Here is a 27,996-nt window from a genome sequence, read left to right on the forward strand (position 1 = left end):
TGAAGTACAAATAGTAACAAGCACATTTCATAGAAACTGCTCACCAGAAACCTTTTTGAACCATGTGCTTCCCAATCACGTTAGTGTTTTTGCTTCTCAAATTTGACACTCAGAGCGTACCCAGCAAAACGTTCGTACAAAATTGTTTCTTACGCATACATCAAATAGCACCGAACAAGTCCGACATGTATTCAATTCTTAAACCGCTTTCTATCCAGCGACAACCTTCAAATCTCTGATGCAACACAAGAGTATTTTCAGATCTTTGTGTGCCAAAGAGGCGTGTGCTGCTGTTTAGGCCAAAAAAAAAAAGTCTCCGGTTTCTGGTATGCGCGCGCGTCGCCGTAGCCGTATGCGCGTCGGCAAAATGAAAAAAAAATTTTTTCAATGAAAGATGATGTCTCAAAACCGCCAAACTCACTGGTTTGACTGGAATCCTGCTGCTGCACAATTTAAACGTGTTTTTAGATTGGGTTATGGTCGAGAATAAGCTTTATGTGGCCTCTCTGGACTCCCATATATTTGCACTAAGTTTAGTCGGGCACCATTTGCAGTCATCAGCCGACATTTGAAGCAAAAAAATCAGGTAAAAAAAAAAAAAAAAAAAACGCGTCGCCGCACCACTTTTTGGGCAAGCTCCATACCAGGAACCGGAGACTTTTTTTTTGGCCTTATAGCCCCAGCCATATCATTCAAACACAGCATAAAGTTGACATCACCGACACTGTTATTAACTGAAACTCTCTACTGGCAACAGAAACTTTCCAAAAGCCACTACGTACACGCAAGGCAAATGTGTTCCCAGAACCTGAAGATATTTGCTTATATTAGTAATCAATTAATCCATAATTAAAATGCTTACAATTCTATCAATTCATCGATCAAAATCACATGGTTGGGAATGCAAAATGTCCTACAGCTAAGAATTCCATATTTTAATTTTTTAAACTCGAATTGCTTTCAGTTGACACCGGTACAACATCACATGGTTCAAAATGTTTCGTGGTTAAGTCTCCAACAAAACTGACAAATTGTCTATTGGCCACACAATCGTGGCACCCGACTACTATGTGCACAAAATGGCAATGACAGCCTGCAATACTCTACTGGTCTAGGTCCTCGTCTTCCGAGTCCTCCTCTTCCTCGGCGGTTGCCAGCCACGTCAGCCACTGGTTAACCTATAGGCAAAACGCAGGGAGCCAGTGATGAGTGCAACTCACCAAAATCTGGGAATTTACATCAAAATGATTCATGTTCAGGGCTTGAAAATGTACTGTCCGTGCTATTTTTCAGATTCATCCCCCCCCCCCCCCCCAATTTCAAATGATTTTTCTTGCAATATTTAAGTTCCTCACATCCGAATAAGACATCGACCGAACAAAAAATGGCCTACTTAAAATAATGCAATATTCACTTTTAACATTTTAAATTATTTCTGGCCTGACATTAATTCTGTTCCGACAGGGTGAACTAGTTCCTGTCCCCTTTTTAGAATTGATAGTGTGGGGTCCGAGAACCAGTCTACTCACAAAATGGCGGGGGGAGTTGTGTTCAATGTAAACACTCGTATTTTAAAACTTGAAGAAAAAAAAATAGGAAAAAAAAAATAAGTTGAAGAGAAAGGGCAGCACATCTTTAAGAATTTTTTTTTATATCCTGTACATGCACACAACCTTCTTCATCAAAAAACTTTACAGAAAATTGATTTTCAATTTTAGCTCAGTTTCACAAAACATAAACAAGGTCCTACACATGAAAACCACAAGAGGGCAGTATTCGGTGTCATCCTCTGACCTCTATATGACCTTTGACCTTTTGAGGTCAGCCTACCTGGAACAGGGCCTTTCCTTTCCCCGGATGCTCATCTGAGATGTCCTCTTTCCACTTCAGGAAGGCTTCTTCCTCGATGACCTCCAGGTTGTAGAAGTTGACAAAGAAACGCAGCAACATCCCTGAGAAAGAAGAGAAATAAAAAGTAACTATCATTATACAACACCTGAATAAATCCCCATCATCTGATTGGAGGATCGTTGATCACATGTCATGGTGAATAAAACTTCCTTTGCACGGTGTCACTGCTGCTGGTGGTGGCGCTGTTTAAAATCGAGATAAATTGAATGATTGTTCTCAACCTGTTAACAGTTTGCATACATTTAATATGATGAACTTGAGAACTTTTGAACAGTTTTTAACCTGAATAAATAGGCTTTTGAAAAGTCAACCAATCAGATGACAGGTGTTAAATATAAAACAAATAATGAATGTTTCACGTTCGTGCAATGGTAAGAATAATTTCATTCAGTGACAGATGAAATGTTCCATTCCACGAAGTGAACCTCATGAAATTATTCTTACCATTGCACTCACAAAAATTGTTGTTTGTATAGTATCTTGGTCAAAATATGTGCATAACAGTGTTGTACTGTAGTCAAGTAATTTTTTTCCAGGTACCGAGTAATGCCGAGTACTAGGTTGCCAAGTACGAGTACCTCCGAGTACAATTACAGGTCTCTGAGTACCAGTACTTGTTCTTACGAGTACGAGTACTTATATTTCCGGAAATACGGGTACGAGTACTAGTACATTATGCTTGAAGCCAAACATTTTATGTACAGTCGAGTCTCGTTATAACAAACTCATTCGGACCTAGCCAAATTGTTTGTTATATCAGAATTTTGTATCAAGAGGAACATCAGTCCCATTCATTGTGTACATAAATGCACAGTCGGGACCAAGGCTTTATGTTTGTTATAACCAGAATTTTGTATTAACAGAGTTTGTACTAACAAGAGCCGACTGTACTGTTGATCACTTGTGATACAAACTAGGGGTCATCTTTGTGAGCATTTTTCAATTAAATAATTTGAACTTTTTCTTCTTTTAATCTGCAAGAGCAGAAAAAAAAAATCTTTAAGTACATCGCAAAACCGCACATGTTTTATCTATGCCGACAATGAGCGTATAATGCATACATTAGTGTATGTATTACGCTTGCATGACTATCGCCATGGTACAGCACTTGCACAATGATCCGAGACTTGCTCAGTAATCACCGTCTATATCAGAATTTTCAATAATCGATATATCAGAAATCCAATATCAAGAACATTTGATATATCGATTATCCCATGTAAAAGTCAAAGACCATAAAGATGACACTTTGATTAAAAAAAGAATACAAAAAAAAAATCATAAATCCCAATTGTCCGCAATAGTCTCTGGAGCATATTGCTCAAACTTTTTAAAACAAATTTCAGCACTGAGAGTTTGTCTAGAACGGGTGGTTTCTTTTAACCCTAACCCACCTCACTCCTCCAAAATCCTCCTGGCGGTTTTGGAGGATTCTAGAGGATTGAGGATGAATGGTGATTGAATCAAATGAGGATTCTGGAGGATTGAGGATGAATGGTGATTGAAGCACATGAGGATTTTGGAGGATTGAGGATGAATGGTGAATGAAGCACAAGAGGATTTTGGAGGATTGAGGATGAATGCATTTTGAGGCAGGACTGTCTGATGATTTTGAAGGATTTGGCATTGGTTATCCTTCATTTAAACACGAGTGCAAAGTTTTGGGATGAGGAGGATTTTGGAGGATTGAGGATGAATACATTTTGAGGCAGGACTGTCTGACAATTTTGAAAAATTTAGGCGGAGTTGAAAAATTTTGGAGGATTTTGGAGGATTGAGGATGGTTGTAAGCAACAAGGGCCTAGGGGGTTAGGGTTAAGGTTTTACATGGGGAGGCCGCGAATTCCAGGGAACGCACAGCACAAAGCAACGCCGCTTGGCATTTTGCGATATTTATATTTTGAGATACAAGCACACTTTTATTCCACAATTTATATAATATTTCTTTTAAAATATGTGAGTAGACAAAGCAAAGACTACCAATATCAATATATCTAATTATCAAAAGAAAAACATCTTCCCATTGGGGTCTTTCTTTGCATTTTTCTTCACTACAGCCTCACAATTGTGACCCGCTCCGCAAAAATGAGTCTGTTGTGGCAAAACTGACATTTTGAGTTAACTACATTAATAAAATGGGAATGAAATAAGCTTTCATTTGGTGTATCACGGACCTCTCTAGGACATTTGGTTGCATTGTTGTGCTTGTTTCATTCTGTAAAGTTTTTGCAAAGCTAGAAGTGTCTCAATGGAGAAAAAGGGCTTTGAAAAATGACGAATACACTGTAACTAACCAAGAAAAGCACCAAAGATTCATAATGTTTTTTCTATTTCTTACAAAATTTACATTTTTGTGTAAGATATTTGAACTAAAACTATCAAACAACCCAAATACAACTAAAACAAAAAAAATCCAAATTTTGAGCAAATTTTTACTGTTTCCATTTCAAAATGGCAAAAGCTTGAATTCAAATTATGCCCCATCAGACTCATTTTTGCAGAGCGGGTCACAATTGTTTTCCAACCGTAGCAAATTACCTTTGGGGAATCCGCTGTTGTAGCAATGCACCTGCAGTGCGTACAGCGCGCTGAGCTGCAACGCGACGCTCTCGTGTACAAACTTCTGCAAGACGGCCTTGAATTTCTCCAGCAGGGCTTTCTCCTTGTCCAGTAAGGTTTTGTCTGGGGGCGCGGTGGGGTCCACGCCCTCGGCCAAAGTGGTCTGCGAAGTCACGAACTTGATGATGCTGAGAAAACAAGAAGAAAACATGAATGGCACCCGAAATTAGTTGTTTTAGCCCTAACCCCCTAGGCTCTTGCACTAGAAAGTATACCAAACCCAACAAATTTCAACAGCTGCATACAGGTCTGTATTAGTATTGGTACCAAAACTGCCAAACTCCAACAGGCCTTGTACGGGGAACAGTACTAAACCTGCCAAACTCCAACTGTTGGAGTTTGATTGACTTGGTATGGATGGGCCTATGCATTGTCGAGTGATTGGATAGGGATGGTACCAAACCTAATAAAAATAAAGCAATATGTACATGCACATTTGACCACAAACTGTGCTGAGGACCGTGGGTGAGCGTACCCACAAAGAAATGCCAGTGAACTCCCTCAAACTCCAACGTGTTCACAAATCTCATGCCCTTCTGCCCCGAACCTCACACAATTCAACAGGGTCTCCCTGGGCCTTTGGTACCCAGTCAATCAAAGTCCAACACCAGCTGGCCAGTGTTCGGTACCAACCCTGCCAAAATCAAGCAAAACCCGCTGTTGGAGCTTGATGGGCTCAGGGTTGTTAGGGTTAGTCTGATATTCCAGGCATGCAACTGGGAAGTCACCAAAAAAAAAGAGGAAATTCAAATTTTGCCAAGATTTTGTACAGTGTTTTTCTATTTTCAATGGCACACATGGGAAGTAAAAAAAAGAGGAAATCAGCTGATCCGAGGAAAAGTTGCATGCCTGAATTATTCAAAACTGGTGGTGACTGCAAATTGGGCACAAACTCCTTTGAGTATTGTGTTACGTGGCGCACTTGACTTAATCTCAGAAATTCCCAAGTTAACATTTAAGAATTTGTTTAAAGTTGAAAAATGTTTGATCTGTCATTATTACATCCACTCTCATACCAAACCACAGAAAATTGTTTGGTCATTTTTGGGCCCATTTTAAAAGGGTTCAGGGTGGGTGCCTTTCAAAAATAATATCGGAAAATTGTGAAAACAAACTTTCTGTTAACTTTGTAATGGGTAAGTAAACCAAAAGTTTATGAATGGGAGTGTTTTGAGCTTGATGAAATTTCGATGACTGGGAAATTTGAGGTAAAATGTTTCTTCTAGCAAGTCACTAGGCACTATATCACGCCTCACTATAGGTAGAGTACATCATTTGCAATATGTGCATTATGTTCGTTTGAAGCAACAAAAGTGCTCAGAATCTAATGAAGGGTGCTGAACAATTAACCTGATAAACTTGATCGGTGAATGCTGTATATTATAAGAAAACAATATTCTAGGATCTCGATTTCAAATGAAAAGTTGCCGAGTCATGTTTTGAATTGCGTCCAAAATCAGCATCCGGGACACGTTCTCATTCAGGCGATTACAGCTACGCGATGTTGCGCACAGAACCGACGAATTATACCAACCACGCTAATGGACATTTCCAAGAATGCCTCTATAGATGCACCATTGGAAAGGGCCTTCTTTCATTGATTTCTTCAAAATGGCAGCTTGCCAGAAAGAATAATTTCACAGGGAGTTAAGTCCCATTTCTATCTTTCAACCAAGTATGCTTTTGGGCAATTCCACGGTTACTCACGTTACATTTTTGATGTACTTTTGAGTTTCCTTGGCTGTAATTACCTTACTGAAAAGGTTTAATAACTGTTATCCCCATGGTAGATAGAGTAGACCTAGACCTACCTAAGCACCAAAGATGACATCCAGAAAAATGTGTTATGTATGATAAACAAGACACACAAAATCGGTTACTCATGTTACATTTTTGTAACGCGAGTAACCAATTTTGTGTTACAGACTATGTGTTCCCATAATTCCTTACCTTGTTGCCAGCGCATTGATGAAGCCTTTGTCAGTGTGTAGTTTAGCTGGGATATTATCTTTGATCCATTTGTAGAGTGCGGATGGGTTCGGCTCTGTAGTTATCTGCTTCCAGATGTCTGACTGAACCCTCAGCAACGGGAACAAGAAACTCAGCCCCTGTCAATGTGAAGATGGAAACGCCAGAATTATCAACTGAAATCTTAAAACTAATCCCCTTGAGTGATTTACTAGGAACCTTCCTTACTCTTACAAAATCCAACACCATATGTGATACGATCAAGCTAAATAAATTGTTTGTCTGGAACTTTCTTTGGAGATTCAGGCCGAAACAGGGCCACCTCATCACATCACTTCATCACATCTCTTGGTGTTCCGACTTCCATAACTTTTGAACTAAAGATGGTATCAGCATGCGGTTTTCACAGCAGTAATGCTGAGATTGTGCTCTTTTCAAATCTGTAAAAAAACAAAACACCAGGGTCGACAAACGACTCATTTAGCTTGATCGCATCACATATGGTGACAACCAAACTGTTGGACTCTGATTATGGTGGTGTGCCTGACCCCATGTAAAGCATAATCCATTTACTAGTGCAGTCCTCACTCCAACAGAATCCAACAAAACATGCAGTTTGATTTTGAAGGGTTTGGGTGGTTGGGCTTAGAGCTAATATACGTTTGCTTTCGTTGTAATTTTCAGAAACGGATTTTGGGGTTAGCATTTTAGAGCTAATATCGTTCCACTGCTCTGTTAAAAGTTTTGTGTTCCTGGATGCTGGAATTTTAATTTTTTTTTTAACAATGCTGTTCACTAGTCTGGTTCCCTGACCTGATGCTTCAGACAAATCAGAACTATTTATAGATGTCAGGGAATTGACAGGTCAGGAACCAGACTAGTTGGCGTGCGCTCGTTCACGGATGTGTAACTGATTGCCAACAAAATTTGGACATACTAAATTCCGTCAATTGGGGACAGTACTTGAAAAAAGCTGGTTTTTTCCTAACGATGGTTCGGCCGAACCATCATTGGGGAAAAAACCTTTGCATTTCTGTGAGTTTCTTCGTGTTTAATGTTAATGATAACTCTACAAAGCAACCACTGCTGAGTGTAAATAGCGCCCTCTGTGAACCGTGCACCGAGGGAACAGAAAGCTAACCTTGTCCTCAAGAATGTCCATCATGCGTTCCTTGTGCTGGTCAATCTCCGGCAGCATCAGCATCATGTTGACTTTGCTGGCTCCTGGGAAGGAGGTTGAAGATAAAAAAAAGGAAAAAGTATGAGGACAGAATTCTAACGAGCTTCAAGTATGGAGAGTTGGTTCTCTCAGATGTAACGATCAAGCCACCTTTCTATAGACTACGTGCACCACCATCTCTGCCCTCACCGGTACCCCTTTACTCCTGGGTGGAGAGAAGCAATGAGTGACAAAGTGCCTTGCTCAAAGGCACACGCACCATAACCCCTGGCTGGACTTGAACCCACAACCTGCAGAATTACCTGCAGACCACGAATTCAATGCTCCAGACCACGGCACTCCACGCCGACATTTACTCACATAGTCATACTGACCATTTATCATGTACAGTATTGCATTCTAAGTGAATGCGATAGGTCAAAAAAAATTTTATTATAAGGCCAAACAAAAAAAATATTCGGTCTCTGGTCAGACCAAAGTTCCCGAATTGACGCGGCCACACGGCTTTTTTTTTTTTTTCTTTTTTTTTCTTTTTCTTCAAGCTTGTATTGTACAGACAAGGTGGGTACTATTTTGCTTTTTTGGTGTCCTCATGTACATTACTGTCCTCCATAATTTGCCTTGGTGCTTTCGATCATTTGCCTTGGTGCAATTTCCCATTCCTTGGTGCTCTTTGGTAAAAAAAATTGAGGTGCGGAAATAGAGGGCGCTGTTGGAGCTACCGCGGAACATTTTGGGAAAAAAAAAGATCGACGCGCATGATTAAAATCGACGCGCGCGCTGACCAGAGACCGACTGAATTTTGTTGTTGTCCTAATAAGCAGTTTTTATCAAATTTCATTTTGTTCTTGTTTTTTTACAAGACTTACCGAATAGAGTGACGAGCCATTCCTTGTCTTTTGTCTTATGAAGTTTCTGAAAACACAGCAGGAATAGTGGGTAGTAGGAACCGGACTCCAAGGGTTTAGCGATGTCGGCGAGGCGAGCTACGTCATCGACGATGGCGCGGGCCGCGTAGCCAGCCACGTGAGACTTGACCAGTGCTACCTCGGCTTCCAGATCGGTGGAACGCTCCAGGAGGGATGTGAACCCCTGACAAATTAGTGGAAGAACAAATTAGTGTTAGGTATATTTAAAGGGAAAATACAACATTTGCAAACATCAAAAATAAAACTACCAAATCGTTTTGAAATACCTTGCTGGACTGTTAGTGAATGACAGTGTAAAGCATCCTGTAAAATCATGGCACCTGGTATACTGTCATTTTCAAGAAAAGTGGTATTTTTGTATCAATTTCCAACGCTGATCGGCTGACCAGCGTTGGAAAAAACTGGCTTTTTTTCAAATACTGGCCCCAGTTGACCATCGCACTTGTTTGCAATCGATTACACACCTATGAACAGGTACAAGCCAGCTAGACTGGTTCCCTGACCTTACAATTCTCCAATGTATGTAAACGGCTCTGTTTCTTTTTAAATGGAGTCAGGGAACCAGACTACAGGAAAATGATTGTTTTTTGGGGTTTTTGTAGCATTCTCGAACCCAAAACCTCAAAAAAGTCAGTGTAACTATATTTGCTATATATTTCCAACCCCCCCAATTCCATCCATTTCTGAAAATTACAGCAAAAGCAAATGATGTATATTCCCTTTAATCTTTGTCAACAATGATGGCAAGAACAGTGAAGCTAGCCAAGTGAGACTTGGCCAGTGCTACCTCGGCTTCGAGATCGGTGGGACGTGAACCCCTCACAAAATAGAAGTAGAACAGTAGAAATTAATGGTAATATAAAACTTTTGCTGTAATTTTCAGAAACGGATGGATTTGGGGGTCAGTATGTCACAGCAAATATTGTTACACTGACTTGTTTAAAGTATTGTGTTCATAGATGCCGAAAAAAAACAAGAAAAAAAAGGCTGTTCTTGTAGTCTGGTTCCCTGACCCTACTTCAGAATTATCAGGTCAGACTAGCTGGCTAGATGTGTAACCAATTGCAAACAAGATGTGGACTAACTAAATTTGGTAAATTGGGGGCAGCATTTGACCCAAAAAGTCAGTTTTTTTTTCAACGATGGTCGGCAGACCATGGTTTGAAATTGATACAAAACTTCAACTTTTCTTGAAAATGACAGCACACCAGGTGCCATGATTTCACAGGATGCTTGAGACTATCATTCACTTAGAATCAAGTAAGGTATTTTACAACAATTTTTTTTTTTTTGTTTTTTGATGTTTGTAAACGTTGTATATTACCTTTTAAGCCCCCCACCCCCCAAATACTCGGTCTCTGGTCAGCGCGCGCATCGATTTTAATCATGCGCGTCAATTTTTTTTTTTTCAAATTAACACGGAAGCTACAACAGCGCCCAAATGATAAAGGGCACCAAGGCAAATTATGGAGGACACCAATGTATAATGAGGACACCAAAAAGCAAAATAGAACCCACCTTGTCTGTACAATACAAGCTTGAAAAAAAAAAGCCACCCAAAAAAAAAAAAAAAAACCCGGGTCGCCACATCAATTACAGAACTTCGGTCTGACCAGAGACCGACTATTTTTTTTTTGGCCTTATATGAGATGTTTATTTCCTGGGCTCTGTGTCAGTACAGTGTACATTGGAGTCCATATTATGCCAACACAAGCATTACTTAGAATTAATCTAAATAATTTTCTTACGTCTATAACTGTGCTGATGTGATAGCATCGTGCTGTTTGAGTGCCGAGATCAATTTGCTAACGCTTTCTCTCTCCGCGTCGCCCTCGGTCAGCGCGTCTGTCATGACGCTACACAGCAAGGCAGCGACATGCTCGCTGGGTACACGCATGTCCTTCCATCCGTCCACTGCGGCTGTGAGGTCATCAGAGGTCGAGTAAGACTTCATCAACGTCTCCTGGCGAAGCAAAATAAGAGACGGTAATATAGCATACAAATGTTGACTGCTTCGAGTGGTGTGGTAAAACTAGCCTCCCTAGCTGATCCATGGAGCGTTGTTTTCCTGAGGCATATCCAAGGGAAATAGAATGCTCCATGGATCACCGAGGGAGGCTAGTCTTACTAAACCACAATTTAGAAATTAACCTCAACCACAGACTCTGCTTGATTTTAAGAGATAACTGATTAATTTAACCAAAATCCAATTAAAAAAAAAAAAACCCAAATGTCGGGACCATTGTTTTAGTGAAGTTCTGCATGTAGCACTTTCAAAATCTAGGACATGAAAGCCCAATTCATTAGCTATCTTTTAGTACAAGAATCATTCAAATCACTCATGTACTTTTCAATTATGGAATCCTAAACCTAACCACTGTTTTAAAGTTCTGTCCACGGATCACAAAAAAAGGTGTGTGTTCTTTCAGCAAAACGAGAACAATTGACACACATCCCTATGTGATTTATTTGTGTTATCGAAGCCGATACTCCCAAAACCGAAATGCACAATCACTAAATGAACGTTTCAATTTGCTCTGCACAAATAACCAAAACCAGTGCATGTATGCGCCGCAGATGATTTTTGCCGTCATACTTGTAGAGAACGAACTAACGTTGTTCGCATATGTTGTAATTGCGCATTGCATTAGAGTACATTACTCAAAATTCATTCCATCTAATTTCATTATGTTCTACAAACAGGCTCATAAATTCATAATGTCTGCGCCCAGGACGGCTTCAAAGTATCTCCACGGGGGAATGAGGAGTTAGCACTCTAGCAATTTAATATAGTTCTATGTTCTGAAAAAAAGAAGAAGTGGCGGAATGAATATTTTACGTAAATTTGTCTGCGATGAACCAATTTTTAATTGGAAAGAGATATTGGTAACCAACCATAGACTTGAGCAAGTCCTCCTTGCTTGGGGCTTGTTTCTTTGCTTGCTTTCCACGCTCAGCGTTGGTTGTCTGCTTGACGCTCAGCGGAGGGAATCCAGACTGAAGGTTATCGACCGGAGGCTGCCGAGAAGAGGGTGGAGGGTTGTTGGGTTTGGGCGGGACCAGGCTAGGGGGCTGGGAGATGGTCTTCTTGGTGCTAGGGGGTAGCATGCTGGGCCCTTGGGGCTTGAGCAGCATACTGCTGGAGTTGGGACGGAGGTTGAGCTGGTCAAGGAAGAAAAAAATTTGTCGTTATTGAATGAAAATAAAATAAATTGTAATGCTTCTACAACACTTTCAACCGTATCATTCATCTCAAAGCGCTTTATAATTATTCCTAGTTCATCGGGGCATGAGACCAAACGGCAGCCGATATCAGCTCACATTCGGTCCTCTACCCTCACAGGTACCCATTTATACTCCTGGGTGGAGAGAGGCAGTTGTAGTAAAGTGTCTTGTCCAAGGGCATAAACACCATGATCCTGGCAGGGTTTGAACCCACGCACCAGCGCACATTCGGTCCTCTACTCTCACAGGTACCCATTTATACTCCTGGGTGGAGAGAAGCAATTGTAATAAAGTGTCTTGCCCAGGGGAACATACACAATGTTCCTGGCAGGGTTCGAACCCATGCAGAGGCAATTGTAGTAAAGTGTCTTGCCCAAGGGCACATACACAACGTTCCTGGCAGGGTTTGATCCCATGCACCAGCGCACATTCAGTCCTCTACCCTCACAGGTACCCATTTGTACTCCTGGGTGTAGAGAGGCAATTGTAGTCAAGTGTCTTGCCCAAGGGCACAAACACCATATTCCTGGCAGGGTTCGAGCCCAAGTACCATCGTACACGAGTCAAACACCGTAACCACTTGACCCTGGCATTCTACCTATGGTTAAGATGAATTTACTTGCTGACGATGCTCGCATATTAAAGCAACCAACGCCATCTTGGGTCATCCATGACACACACAAAAAAACAAGTTTTTCATCAGCGATTGGAAATAGATTACTTCTTCAAAGTTAACCCTAACCCTCCTCAACCTTTTAAATCTTCCTTTTTGGAGGATGCATTGTGTCGAGTTTGTAGGCTGTACCCAGCGTTGTTTATTTCAGGTCAATTGAGCCCCGCATTGTGCTCGATTTCATCCGCACTGCTTCTGAATGTCATTGGCACTGCCTAAACCTCCAGTAATCCCTGTTAATGAACAAGGGTTGCTGGAGGATTTTTGAAGGATTGAGGCAATGGTCACCCCGCCACTGAACAAATCTCTGAATGGTCTGTGATCCCTGGCTGTATGGCATATATGTGACCTGTTCTGTCAAAAGCAGACGCTTCTGGGCAGAGATTGAAATTAAGATGGGGCCAAAAAACGCTGTGGGGGTGATTTTTATCGATTTTCAAATTTTTGCATATTTGTAATCCTGAACATGTCTAAAATATATTATAAAAGTTTGAAACCCTAAGTTGAACTCTACATATACTATTTTTGATGATTTTGATAAGGCATATCAGTTAAAGACATAACTGTTTTGTGACGTTTGTGGCCATTTTCTCCGTTTTCTACTTTTCAACACAATGAACTTCAAAATAGCATAACTCTGCCCAGGAATGACCGGTTTCAAAAATTAAACCACCTATTTAAAGGAAAAAGAACATGTATTAACAATATGTAAAAATATCATTTTCGACCTTATGCCCTGAAAAGTCTGATTTTGACAGAACAGGTCACATATGGGTTTAGGGCTTCTGACTAGTGCCCCTTGAACAAAGATATTGACTAATAAGCCATTTGCGAGTTAAATTTGAATAAAATCTGGAACACTGACTTAATCCAATGCTTTGCACATTTTAACTTTGCATTCTCCCGACCAAAGAGACTGTTACTACATCACGTGATTCGGGGCAAGCCTTATGCTAGCAACACCCAGCTCTGGCATGGTCTGGTGTCTTTGTGCCATTCTCACCCATTGTGAGCGATGTATTGATGCTGAGCGTCTCTTACGTAACTATGCAAGAGCTTGCCCCGAATCATGTGATTAGCAACAGTGTCTTTGGTCTGGAGAATTCAAAGTTAAAAAGTGCCAAGCATTCTGAGCAAGTCAGTGTACCAGATGTTATTGAAATGTAAATCCCAAAGGGTATAGGTTACTCGCAAATGGCTTATTGGGGAACCGCTAACATAGGGCTGGATAGCTCAGTTGGTAAGAGCACCGGAACGGTTATCTGGAGGTTGCAGGTTCAAGCCCTGCTCCAGTCAATGTTTTTGTTCATCTTTTAAATTCAAGAAATAACGGATGATTTTGGAGAACTGAGGCTGAATCTAATTTTAACATGGTTGCCATTGGAGGATTTTGCAGGATGGGATTTTGAGGATGGTTCCTAGCCAAAAAGGCCTAGGGTTAACCCTAACCCTCCAGGGTATGTTTGCTAGAACCCTGCCAAACGTGGCAACATGTAACACTTGACGAAGTGACAAGCCTGCCAAATGTAGCAAGAACCATTAGGGGGCAAGTCTCAAGGCCACACTGCCTCAGAGTCCGTGGTCACCGCACGCAGCAGGATGCAACTGTGGCATTGTTCAATGGGACTAGCTCTCATTGCTTCAGAGCTGGCCGTTCATGCACTGGTGTTGGTAGCTGAATGCATCAAAGTGCACCAGACTTTTTTCAACCTCATGCACTGTGTTGCGTTCTGGCAGGGTTAGGGCTAAGGCAGTGAAAGCCCCTTAATCTCACCTGATCAGAGTTCATCTTGGTCATTCGTGGCGGTTTGTTTTCTCGTTGGCCTGGCAGGTTGTTTCGTTGGCCCATGTACCCACCACCTCCCCCTTCCTTGCCCATACCCTGTTGATTCATCTGCTGCTGTAGGCGTGGCGGGGGATTGTTGTAGTTACCTTGGTAGTTTCCTGGGTCCAAAAAAAAAAAGGTCAAGGGGTCAGAGGTTGAGGTCTGACTGTACTGATGATGACGATGGGCCGTGTCCATCCTCAGCTTTGTGCAAGAGGTTGAGATTTACGGGAAAAAAAGGACTCAATTTCAGAATCTGCCACTTTCGACTTGGCGTCCTTCAATGTCGATACAGCGCTGGAGACGGTGGCGGAAGGAGCGTGTGCTCCGGCCGAAAGCTTCTGAAGGAATGCAGGATCACCCCTGATGTCATTGCACACCTCACCGATCGTCTCGCGCAATACACGATCGAGGTGTGCAATGACACCAGGGGTGATCCTGCATCCCTTTAGAACTTTCGGACGCAACACGTGGCTTTCGGATGCAGCACGCCCCTTCCGCCACCGTCTCCAGTGCTGTATTGACATTCTGAAGGTGAGTATTTTTTTAATAAATATCATATAATTTATCTTTTCAGGGTCCAAGAAGGCAAGACACCAACCTTGGTTTTGTCTGTCCATGTTACGCTGTGGGTTTCTCATCTGTTGTTGCTGTTGCTGTTGCATCATGAAGTTTGAGTAAGGTTCCATCTCGATAGTCCCGGGCCCGGTGCCAACTTTACCAGCTGGAAAACAAAAAGAGAATCCACTAATAGACCTTATTTGTGTGATGTGAGCGGCATTTGGCCATGCCCGTGCACTAAGGGACCCTGACCATTCAGCCCTGGTATGAAAAGGGCCCCCCGGTACCTCGTCCGGTCCAGAGCCAGTCCGGTCTTCAGCCCAGTCTCGTCCGGTACATGGTCCTGTCTGACCAGAAGTTTTGAAGTCAGTCAGGCGCATCAATTTATTGCCCTTCAGAGAACCTCCAGAGCAGAACAATAGCAGACTTACCGGATTAAAGATAAAATCCTTCCATAACGCCTTGGTAATTTACGGTCCCATTGTGCGCGAAACCGCATGGCAGGGGTTTTGATCTGTGCCAACGAAAGTGTTCTATTGTTTCGCGCTGAGAGATGAAAACCACAAGCAGGTTTCTTCTGGGATATATTACATGTGTCAATACTTGCAAACAATAGACCCCAGGATAGAGGAGTTCCTGATTAGCCTGGGATTGTACGAAAGGACTTCTTGGGAGGGGACGAGCTTACCGGGGGACCCTTTTCATACCAGGGCTGAATGGTCACGGTCCCTAAATGCATACTATATTGACACTTATACAACATTGGATTATTTCCCCCTCTTTGGAGAAAAGGAAGCTGCGTATGTGAAAGAGACCAGAACTTACACATTGTATCTTGTAGGAAGATGTCGCTCATTGCCCCTCCCCGGGAATCCCACGCACCATGCAAACCTCGATCACCGTTCAGTGGGCCGAAGAAATCACCATGGGAACGCCCCATGTCATGTGACATGCCAGCATCCTGACAAAATGAAAGAAAATCTTCTTTTTTTAACAAAACAAAACCAATTTGGAAGTTATGTTTTGGCTGGGATGGAAAATAGTCCCTTCTCATAAACAACCATCTTCATAGGAGAATACAACCGCGCATATAATGCATAACACACATGTGCATGCAGTGTGCAAAATGTTCTGAACAGCACACATGTTGCTCAAAATGTCTTTGGGACAAAAAAGGCACAGCTGAAGAACTATTACAGAAGTACAATGGAACCTCGATAACTCAAATCCTTCTAACTCAAAGTAAGAAATTATTCCTGTCTATTGATGTTGAAAAGAAAGTACATTGGATAACTCAAAACTATGCTTAAAGGGAAAATACAACATTTGCAAACATCAAAAAATAAAACTACTAAATCATTTTGAAATACCTTGCTGGACTGTAAGTAAATGACAGTGTAAAGCATCCTGTAAAATCATGGCACCTGGTATACTGTCATTTTTAAGAAAAGTGGTATTTTTGTATCAATTTCCAACGCTGGTTGGCCGACCAGCGTTGGAAAAAACTGACTTTTTTTCAAATACTGGCCCCAATTGACCATCGCACTTGTTTGCAATCGATTACACACCTATAAACGGGTACAAGCCAGCTAGCCTGGTTCTCTGACCTTACAATTCCCAATGTATGTAAACTGCTCTGTTTCTTCTTATATGGAGTTAGGGAACCAGACTACAGGATAATGATTGTTTTTCTTGGTTTTTATAGCATTTTCGAACCCAAAACCTCAAAAAAGTTAGTGTAACTATATTTACTATATATTTCCAACACCCCAATTTCATCCATTTCTGAAAATTACAGCAAAAGCAAATGATGTATATTCCCTTTAACTCAAAATCTGAGCCCATTGCCTTGAGGTTTGACTTATTGAAATTTCACTGCACTGAGAAGAACTAATTAAGAAGCATCATACACCACCTCAATAAATCCCTGTCATTTGATTGGTGGGTTAGTAATCACATGTCATTGAATTATTCATTGCAACCCACGGCCCAGTTGCACAGCAAAAACAGAAGTTCCATTGCATGGTCACATGATTGGTGGCTCTTGACCAATCAGATGCAAGGATTGTTGGCTCTAACCAATCAGATGACGAGGATTTATTTACTGTGTTGTGTAAAACAACTCATGAATGTTTCTTAATTCATGCAATGGAAACAATAATTTAATCGGGTGACATCTGTGACCTCATGAAATTATTCTTACCATTGCACTCATAAACATTCATCATTTGTATACTAACAGTAGTACTAATATTTACAGCCAGAGTCCATCATTTGCAGCTATCCAAAAAGTAAGTGGCGTAATTATTGTTGCAAAACATACTTGGTTGAAAGATAGGAAGGGGACTAAACTCCCTGTGAAATTATTCTTTCTGGCAAGCTGACATTTTGAACAAATCAACAAAAGAAGCCCTTTCCAACGGTGCGTCTTAAAGGGAATATACATCATTTGCTTTTGCTGTAATTTTCAGAAATGGATGGAATTGGGGGGTTGGAAATATAAAGCAAATATAGATGCACTGACTTTTTGAAGGTTTTGGGTTTGAAAATGCTATAAAAACCAAGAAAAACGATCATTTTCCTGTAGTCTGGTTCCCTGACTCCATATAAGAAGAAACAGAGCAGTTTACATACATTGGGGAATTGTAAGGTCAGGGAACCAGTCTAGCTGGCTCGTACCCGTTCATAGGTTTGTAATCGATTGCAAACAAGTGCAATGGTCAATTGGGGCCGGTATTTGAAAAAAAGCCAGTTGTTTCCAACGCTGATCGGCCGATCAGCGTTGGAAATTGATACAAAAATACCCCTTTTCTTGAAAATGACAGTATACCAGGTGCCATAATTTTACAGGATGCTTTAGCCTTTCATTTACCAACATCCTATTAAGGTATTTCGCAAAAACTTGGTAGTTTTGTTTTTCGATGTTTGCAAATGTTGTATATTCCCTTTAAGAAGCACCGTTGGAAATTTTGGTTCGTAGATCATTTTTTTTTATTCGGCTAAGCGCGCGCAAGTGTTGACACGACGCACATGCGCGCTCGGCTGCTATAATTCATCCGATTGGTGCGCGACAACGCATAGCTGCAATTGGCTAGTGAGAACGTGTCTCAGACGCTGATTTCAGGCCCAATTCAAAACATGATTCAGCAACTTTTGACTTGAAATCGAAATCCTAGAATGCTGTTTTTCTCGGAATATACAGCTGAAGCTGAGCTGAAACTTCATCAGGTTAGTTGTTCAGGACCCTTCTTTAGATTTTGAACACTTTTGTTGCTTCAAACAAACAAAATGCACAAATTACAAATGATGGACTATATCTTTAACAACTCCGATGTTCTTACCTTATAAGCATCTTGATGGACCTGACGTATAGTCCTAGGACCTTGCACAACAGCAGCGTGTCTCACCACCCACTGTCACAGAGGGAAAAAAGGAATAAAAATACTGGATTTTCCGAGATTTACCGTATTAGCCAATCTCACTATTTACCAGTTCGCGCTGAGATTACTTTTGTCGAAAATTGTGCACTTTAGCAAACATACCCTGGAAAGTTAGGGTTAGAATAGCAAACGTCACAAAACTGGGCTCGATATGATCAGTAGAGGGCGGTATACTCACATTGTTGCGTCTAAGCTCCAGGCAGTCCTGCAGCATAAAGCGAATTCTCGCCGGCAACTCTGGCATATCTGAGAAACGGCTCATGCGCTCAAAATACTGATCCATCCAAGACTGAGTAGGAAACAATGGAGAGAATACAAATTCACACACCAGTCTAGTCTGGCACCAAACAGTCTAGTCTTGTCCCCACCTATAGATACAACTCTTGTTCAGTCACGGTGAAGTCTCCAGTCTAAATGTCAGGTCTCCGCCTCACTACTCACCCTTGCTTTGTCATGGTCTAGTCTCCGGTCTAATGGTCTAGTCTCAGACTCACTACTCACCCTTGCTCTGTCATGGTTAAGGCGAGGCGTCATAAATAAATTAACCGTTCGAACGCGTGCGCATGCTAGGAACGGGGCCTTTTGTTACATGTACCTCCCGTTCGCACGCGTGCTCACGGCATCCCGTTCCGAACGCGTTCTTATACAACAAAAGGCCAGTCACGGTCTGTGCACACACGAAGAGCTCATCGGCACTAAAAGTATCCGACAAACTTTCTCGTCGCTACAGGCTAGCCCGTACAGTACAGGGGGACGTATACAAATACGGGCACCTTGAACGGGGAAAGCAGTCCTTTGCAATATTTTTTTAACCCTTCCAATCTCCGCATTTTTAAAATAACCTAGACCATACAGTACATATTTTTTCGCCCCGCCCAGCGGCAGACAACGATATTTAAGGATAAAAAGGCATACATCTTATCAAACTCCTCATGCCTGCTCGTGCTGTCTAAACTCTGAAATGTTTTTTTTATTTAATGCTTGCTCCGATATCGGGTTTTCAAATTCCAAATCTGATTTAAATTCCAAACCAAAACGGATTTTTTTTCTGTACAAGTATATACACATAGTTGTTCTTCGCATCTTTGTTGTGCTGCTCCCGTTCTCGCACGCAAAGGAACGGTTGATTAACATAACAATACCCCCTCAGTGAAGCTTGCCCAAGCACGATCTACGGAACGCGTTCTAAAAGCCGTTCGGCACGGGAAGGAACGGGGGCCGTTCAGAACGGGAAGGAACGCGTGCGCACGCGTGCGAACGGTTAATTTATTTATGACGCCTCGCCTAAGTCTCCAATCTAATGGTCTAGTCTCGGACTCACTACTCACCCTTGCTTTGTCATGGTTAAGTCTCCAATCTAATGGTCAAGTTTCCAATCTAATGGTCTAGTCTCAGACTCACTACTTGCCCTTCCTCCGTCATGGTTAAGTCTCCAATCTAATGGTCAAGTCTCCAATCTAATGGTCAAGTCTTCAATCTAATGGTCAAGTTTCTAATCTAATGGTCTAGTCTCAGACTCACTACTCACCCTTGCTTTGTCATGGTTTAATCTCCAGTCTAATGGTGTGGTCTCAGACTCACTACTCTCCCTTGCTTTGGCATAGTCTAGTCACCAATCTAATGGTCTAGTCTCGGACTCACTACCCCTCTTGCTTTGTCATGGTCTAGTCACCAATCTAATGGTCTAGTCTCGGACTCACTACAACTCGTTCTTGCTGTGTCATGGTTTTGTCTCCATTCTAATGTCTAATCTCGGACTCACTACTCACCCTTGCTTTGTCATGGTCTAGTCTCCGGTCTAATGGTCTAGTCTCGAACTCACTACTCACCCTTGCTTTGTCATGGTCTAGTCTCCGGCCCACTGTATTCATTATCTTACACAGACACTCGAAGTCCTCCGCCTTCTCTCGTAACGATTCGCTGCTTCGCTTGAACAGCAGCTGAAGACAAAATGTTTCCAAAAATTACTTTAGAATTATGAATCAAGTCATATTTTAGAAATCACACTTCAACGCAAGCATTAGCAGAATGTTCATTTCAAAACCAAGACGTGCTGAGATGAAAACAAACAACAACAGACCTAAAAAGTTGAATCAGTCAATGAGATCGTATTTTCAATGAGGTCAAAGGTCACGCTACCTGTTTAATGCACTTGTGTAGTATGGACTCGTGTAGCATTTCAAGCTTGCCAAGTTCACCTAAAAAAAAAAGACAAGAAATTGTTTAAGGTGAAGGGCTCAATCTTTTTTTGTGAGGTGTGGTGGGTCAGGCGGAGAAGGGGCGGAGTTAGGTGGTGGGAGGAGTCATACCTTTGAATCTTACCAATGAACTGGATGGTGCCAAGCATCTCCTGCTTGGGATGTGTGGTGGGCGGGGCTGAGAAGGGGTGGAGTTAGGAGGTGGGAGGAGTCATACCTTTGAATCTTACCAATGAACTGGATGGTGCCAAGCATCTCCTGCTTGGGATGTGTGGTGGGCGGGGCTGAGAAGGGGTGGAGTTAGGAGGTGGGAGGAGTCATACCTTTAAATCTTACCAATGAACTGGATATTGCCCAGCATCTGCTTTGGATGTGTGGTGGGCAGGGCAAAGAAGAGGTGGAGTAAGGAAGTGGGAGGAGTCATACCTTGGAATCTTACCAATGAACTGGATGGTGCCCAGCATCTCCTGCTTGGGATGTGTGGTGGGCGGGGCAGAGAAGAGGCGGAGTAAGGAAGTGGGAGGAGTCATACCTTTGAATCTTACCAATGAACTGGATATTGCCCAGCATCTCCTGCTTGAGATGTGTGGTGGGCAGGGCAAAGAAGAGGTGGAGTAAAGAAGTGGGAGGAGTAATACCTTGGAATCTTACCAATGAAGTGGATGGTGCCCAGCATCTCCTGTTTGGGATGAGTGGTGAGCAGGGCAGAGAAGAGGTGGGGTAAGGAAGTGGGAGGAGTCATATCTTTGAATCTTATTAATGAACTGGATATTGCCCAGCAACTCCTGCTTGGGATGAGTGGTGGGTGGAGCAGAGTTGGGCCAAGATACGGATAAAGTGGGAGGAGTCATAGCTTTGAATCTTACCAATGAATAAGATGTTCCCAAGCATCTATTGCTTGGGATGTGTGGTGGGAGGAGCAGAGAAAAGGCGGAGTAAGGAAGTGGGAGGAGTCACACCTTTGAATCTTATCAATGAACTGGATTGCCCAGCACCTTCAGCTTGGGATGTGTGGTGGGAGGAGCAGAGAAAAGGTGGAGTAAGGAAGTGGTAGGAGTCATATCTTTGAATCTTAGAAATGAACTGGATGTTGCCCAGCATCTTCTGCTTGGTGATGTTAGGTGGGTGGGGCACAGAAGGGGCGGAGTAAGGAAGAAGGAAAAACATATCTTTGAATCTACCTTCTGCTTGGGATGTGTGGTGGGTGGGGCAGAGAAGGGGCGGAGTTAGGGAAAAAGCGGGAAGAGTCATAGCTTCGAATCTTACCAATGAACTGGATGTTGCCCAGCATCTTGTGCTTGGTGATGTGTCGTTGCTCCTCCTCATCTGGTGTGAGATTGCCATTTTTGTTATCAAAGGCTGAAAAAAACAATCACACAAAAACAGACGAAATGATGGTATGCCAATACTAAGAAAATAAGGATGTAACATATTAAGTGGTCTGCTCATTCGTCAGTTAGAACTTTGTGTTTGATATAGTTTTCTACCTAATGGTAGACAACTAAATGGTTTCGAATGATTATGAAAGATTTTGAACTTTAAAGTCTAGCCTGTAGTATTTTGTGTGGGAATTATTGTCCCAGGTATAGTCATCTACTAAGAAGATTTTACAATGGACTTACTGTAGGGGTTGGCTTTTTGTGGATTTGAGAATTTTTCTTGTCAAAATGACGAGGGATTTATGGTAAAACTGGTAAGTGATGCTGGTGGTTTTACCTGCAAACGCTTGGGACCTGTTCTCGAACTCATCCTGACATTTGTTGATGAGCAGGCGCCGGAAAGTCTGTGTGACAAGAAAAACATCAATATCGGATGACAAAGACAGTACAACTAGGTCTTTGAAAATGAAAATATAACCGGAGCCTGGAAGTGAAGAAAATCTATTATTTTGTGACTAACAAAAACAATTGTACCATCGAGGAAGCCTACAATGAAACAAGAAGTTTCCAGAACCTATTTTGTTTAAAGTTTGTTCGGATGCCTTTTTTTGGGTCAGAACTGGTTGTTACATCTTAGTTCAGAAGCTTAGATGAGAGACTCAAAGTTTATGTGTATGTAATTGCTAAACACAAAGGCCACTCAAGAGGTTGACTACAAACAAGAAATAAAGAAGAAAGTTAAGGAGAGAGAAGGAATTTGTTAATATTTTTCTCTTGAATTGTAGCACCGTAAGTTATAAGAAGGTGGAAAGCAAGATCTTGGCAGGGAGTTCCAAGGTCAAGGGAGGCAGTACAAGGAAACTTGTGGAGTACCAGCGCTGGTAACTTAGGAGAGAGATTCTTAAGGTTGGGGGAAAGGGATATTAAAGGCACGAGGATATTAAAGGCACTAGGAGAAATAGGGCGCTAGGGGATAGGGCACTGGGGATAGGGTGCTGGGGATAGGGCGCTGGGGATAGGGCGCTAGGGGATAGGGCGCTGGGGGTTAAGGCAATGGAGGTAGGGAATTGAGGGTACGGTTTCGAGTTGGGCCGGGTTGGGAAAGGAAATACGGTACTGGAGTAAGGGCGCAGGGGTTGGGTGCTTGGGGTAGGGGGTGAGTGGCAGGGGCAAGGTTCGAGTAGCAGGGGTTGGTTGGGAAGAAATGAGGTGCTGGAGTAAGAGCACTGGGGGTAGGTCGGGCAGGGGTTTGGGAAAGGAATGAGGGTGCTGCGGGTAGGGTGCTGCGAGTAGGGTGCTGCGGGTAGGGTGCCGAGGGGTAGGGTGTGAGTTGGAGGGATGGGGTAGGGTGGGATGAGGCAAGGAAGGACTTACTCTGATGTTTGAGCCCGGAGGCTCAAAACTAGGAGCGTCCTCGTCCAGTCGCTTACATAGCTGAGCGTATACAGTGCTGTACTTGGGTTCTTCTAATGCTTTGTCAAATACCTACAATTAAACACAACAGTTTGTGAATATTTGGGATAAAAGCCGGTCACGGGATGATAAGAAGAACACCAGGCATAACATAACATTAACAGGCAGGAGGCCGGCTCCTATTGTTTGATCAGATACAGACGGTCAAACATTTCTTCCACTTCCCCTGCCATGCATTTGTATACAGACTAGTAAATAACATTTACTTTTCTTTGGAGGATTTTGGAGGTTTGAGGCTGCATGCCATTTTAGTGCCAGTTGTCTTTAGAAGATGCATTGTGTCAAGATCTTAAGCTATACCTTGTGTTGTTTATGCTTAGCCATGCATGCATGATGCCTAGTTCATACTAGATATCATCAACACCGCATCTGCAGGTTATCACCCTTACTGCTCCAACACTATGTAACAGTGATTCAGAGGATTTTGAAGGATTGAGGCAGTGGTCACCCCTCCACTGAACAAATTTAAGAAATAACGGATGATTTTGGAGGACTGAGGCTGAATCCGATTTGTACATGGTGGCAATTGGAGGATTTTGCAGGATTGAGGATGGTTCCAAGCCAAAAGGGCCTAGGGGGTTAAGAAGTCAACAGAAAAGCGATAGGTCTAGGAGCATGCAGCAAGTTACGGACCAGTAGAATGATGCCTTTGAGCACGACTTTGGAGTCGATTCCCACGTTGAGCAGCTCCAGAACCAGCTTGTCAAACTTTTCAGGGGTGAGCTTGTTCAGGATCCTACAAACAGATAAAAAAAAAGCTATATTAGCTTGGTCGTATCTTGAAAAACGGGCCATTTTTGTTGGGGTGTTCATGGCCTTAATTTCAGGTTGAAGGCCTTTTCACACTAGACCAATTTTGGGGTTGACGCAGGGTTGAAAACATGCAGCGTTTCACACTTGGACATTTTCAACCCCGCGCCAACCCTGCGTCAACCCTGAGATTGATTTCGCCCAAGGGTTGAACTCAACCCTGCTCCAGACCAGGGTTGAGATTTTTTTTCAACCTGGGTTGAAACTCTCGCCAGGGTTCAAACACAGTAGAAATAAGCTCAGTTTGCATTAAACAAGTGTGAAACGATTTGGGGTTGAATGCAAGTTTGAATGCAGGGTTGAATGCGGGGTTGAAAAATCAAAAACTCAACACTGGGCGGCACTGGGTTCGTCCCGGGTAGAGTTCAACCCGGGTTGAGAGGCTCTAGTGTGAAAAGGCCTGTGTAATTTGGTGGTGGGAGGAGGGGAGGGGGGTAAGTGGATAAGTATTTTTGAGGGCACGGGGTGGGTAAGTGGCTACGGGGGTGTGGTAGGAGTAGGGGGAGATTCGGAGTATTACCCTCTAACACTGCTAAAGGTCTGTTGGTTGAGCTCGGTGGTACCAAACTCTGCTGGGTTCTTCTACTGGGTTTGGGTGGGGCAGGTTGGGTTGGGTGGGGTGGGGCGAGGAAGTAACTTGCCCTCTAACTCGCCTAAAGATGTGATTATCTTGACTGGTGTGTATATCTGTTGATTGAGCTCGGTGGCACCCATCTCTTTTGGGTCCATATACTGGGGCTGGGCAGGGGGTTGGGTGGGTGTGGACGTGGGGTTTGGAGGAAGTAACTTAACCACCAACACGCCTAAAGACAGGATTATGCCTTTCTAGACTGGTGTGATGTTCATGCCTGTTGGTTGAGCTCTGTGGCACCCATCTCTGATGTGTCCTTTCACTGGGGTTGGGTGGGGAAGGGTTGGGTGGGTGTGGACATGGGGTTGGGAGGAAGTCACTTACCCTCTAACACGCCTAAAGATGGGATTATGCCTTTCTTGATTGGTGTGATATTCAGGTCTGTTGGACGAGCTCGGTGGTACCCATCTCTACTGGTCCTTCCACTGGGGTTGGGTGGGTGTGGACATGGGGTTGGGAGGAAGTAACTTACCTTCTAACACGCCTAAAGACATGAAAGATGGGATTATGCCTTTCTTGATTGGTGTGATATTTAGGTCTGTTGGTTGAGCTTGGTGGTACCCATATTTGCTGGGTCCTTCCACTGGGGTTGGGTGGGGCTGAGTGGGACAGGGTTGGGTAGGGAGTAACTTACCCTCTAACACGCCTAAAGATGGGATTTTGCCTTTCTTGATTGGTTTGATATCCAGGTCTCTTGGATGAGCTCGGTGATACCCATCTCTACTGGTCCTTCCACTGGGGTTGGGTGGGGCGGGGTTGGGTGGGTGTGGACGTGGGGTTGGGAGGAAGTAACTTACCCTCTAACACGCCTAAAGATGGGATTATGCCTTTCTTGATTGGTGTGATATTCAGGTCTGTTGGATGAGCTCGGTGGTACCCATCTCTGATGGGTCCTTCCAGTTCCGCTGCTACTACTCCGTAGTCCACTGCCTTTGTTGCTTAACACAGGTTCATGGTAGTTACTTTTGCTGTAAAAAAAATAATAATAAACTAATTACAGAAAATGAAACCTCTTTCTTCACCATTTTGTTGAGAATCTTTCTGTATCTTCCAAAATCACCAATTGTTTTGTAAAGCAAGGCATGAGTTCTGTGTAAAGTAAAAGCTTTGACACTGACTTTTTAACCTTCAAACATGTCAAAAACCTGCAGTTTGAGGATGTAAAGGATCTGGAAAACTTTGGGTTAGATATGTGAATATATCATTTTAAATCTCCTGTCCTGTAACAGCCACAAAATCCACTAAAAAGTAGTCAATAATTCATATATCTTCCTCACTAGTGTCAATATTTCCTCGAGTTTCTGTTTCATTTCATTTCATTCATTATTTCTCAGGTAAGAACACATACAGACACAGAATACAATTACAAACACTTTAGGTAACACGCCAGTGTAACAAAGACTAAAAACCAAACAACAACATTATTGACAACACTCCTGAAGGATTGCCAAAAGCGAACTTAATCACTACCTGGTGACTTTCCTGGTGTAGACCAGTTATCTATTGGTTGTATCAAGCAAACACTTAAAAAGTATTACCATTTTTGCCCTGGTTATAACTAAGGGAATAAATGTGTGCTCCGGAGGTTTTTATCACTCTGTTTAAGACCACTTAGAGTCTGGGTGCTGATAATTACCTGAGCCGGAGGCGAGGGTAATGATCAGCACCCAGACTCTAAGCGGTCTTAAACAGAGTGATAAATACCGACGGAGCACATATTTATTCCCATTCATAAATGCCTTTTCAGTAAAAAAAAATCATATAATTCGTTCAAAACATCCCGATTTTGTTCAACAAATTCACTTTGTGCTTTTTGAAACATCCCTCTTGCAAAATAATGGAGTGTTCAGCTGGCGAGTAAGATGTAAACAACCCTTTTATGGAGATTGACGCGTGCGTATCATGTTCTGCGCGATGTCGCGCAGAACGCACCTGGCGCGTTGCGTTTTGAATTTAGAACTATATAATTCTGACTCCCTGGTAGTGTTGCGCATGCCTACGTGAGGATTGTGAACGTTCAACCAATGAAACGATAAGAGGCACTGGATTTTTAGGAGTCCACATTTTATTGTGACACTGGAAAAGTGTTTAAGACCAGCTAGCCATGTGTTTATCATCCGTTTAAGACCGGCCACGTGACGGGCTCTCGACCAATAGGAATGCGTAAACTGTCTTAGGTATTTATGAACTACTATTCAAAGCAGCCCGCAGCTACCGGTAATTACTGCCCTTCGTGTAGCGGTCAATATTTTTTTGGAATTTTTTGGAATTTTCTTCTTTTTATGATTATTATATTAATACGACATAACCCTGAGAAATAAGACCTTTTTTTTTCTCAGGGATTTAACTTTTATACAAGTTTGATTTGTCAAAAGAGACTACTGCCCTTATCAGAAGTCAACATTTTCGGACTTACATGAGGTATTGTCATGGCATCTCTTGTTGCATTCCCTGAAGGACAGCTTGAAAAAGCACTACCCATTTTGTTCGGGTCTTACATGTCTTCACTAACAATTTTAATCAGTCAATAGGTAACTATTGTCCTCAACAGAAGGCAATATTTCTTAGACTAATACTTGGGGTGTTGTCTTGGCATCTCCTGTTTCCTTTGCCAAGGTAAAGCTTGAGAAAGCACTTCCTTTTATTCTCTGGTTTTAGAGGTCTTAGCTTACAACTTTAATCAGTCAATAGGGAACTATTGCCCTCAACCGAAGGCAATATTTCTAAGACTTACTTGGGGTGTTGCCATGGTGTCTCTTGTTGCTTTCACCGAGGGAAAGCTTAAAAAAGCACAACCTGTTTTCTCTGGTCACACATGTCTTAACAATTTTAATCAGTCAATATTTAGGGAACTATTGCCTCCAACACAAGTCAATATTTCCTGGTCTTACTCAGAATATTGTTGTGGTATCTCGTTGCCATTGCTGAAAGAAAGCTTGCGAAATCATGGTCTGTTTTTTCTGGTCTTATGTGTCTTAACTTACAACTTTAATCAGTCAACAGGGAACTATTTGTCCTCAGCGAAGGCAATATTTCTTAGACTCACTTGGGGTATTGTCGTGGCGTCTCTTGTTGCCTTCGCTGAGGGAAAGCTTGAGAAGCGCCACCTACTTCTCCCGGGCCTTCCACTTTGTCTTGATTCAAGCCGCTCTTACTATACAAAATATGTAGAAG

The 27,996-nt window shown here is 42.5% G+C and overlaps 1 protein-coding gene across 1 annotated transcript; it reads right to left on the minus strand.

The window, feature by feature from the left end:
• Positions 1–658: 658 nt before the first annotated feature.
• Positions 659–27,996, minus strand: LOC119723851 (eukaryotic translation initiation factor 4 gamma 2-like; the record flags this gene model as incomplete). The annotated part of the gene is given in 22 exon segments (XM_038194766.1): positions 659–1,178; positions 1,831–1,952; positions 4,450–4,658; positions 6,481–6,638; positions 7,640–7,722; positions 8,548–8,770; positions 10,356–10,411; positions 10,414–10,570; positions 11,503–11,769; positions 14,280–14,449; positions 14,932–15,054; positions 15,717–15,852; positions 18,233–18,304; positions 18,510–18,620; positions 20,161–20,271; positions 20,471–20,529; positions 21,796–21,888; positions 22,246–22,312; positions 23,283–23,393; positions 24,015–24,117; positions 25,620–25,790; positions 27,869–27,996. Coding segments are annotated over 22 exon segments (2,805 nt in total), but the record flags the coding sequence as incomplete, so codon positions are not given.

Source organism: Patiria miniata, unplaced genomic scaffold (assembly GCF_015706575.1).
Source record: "Patiria miniata isolate m_02_andy unplaced genomic scaffold, ASM1570657v1 HiC_scaffold_1, whole genome shotgun sequence".
Lineage (NCBI taxonomy): Eukaryota > Metazoa > Echinodermata > Asteroidea > Valvatida > Asterinidae > Patiria > Patiria miniata.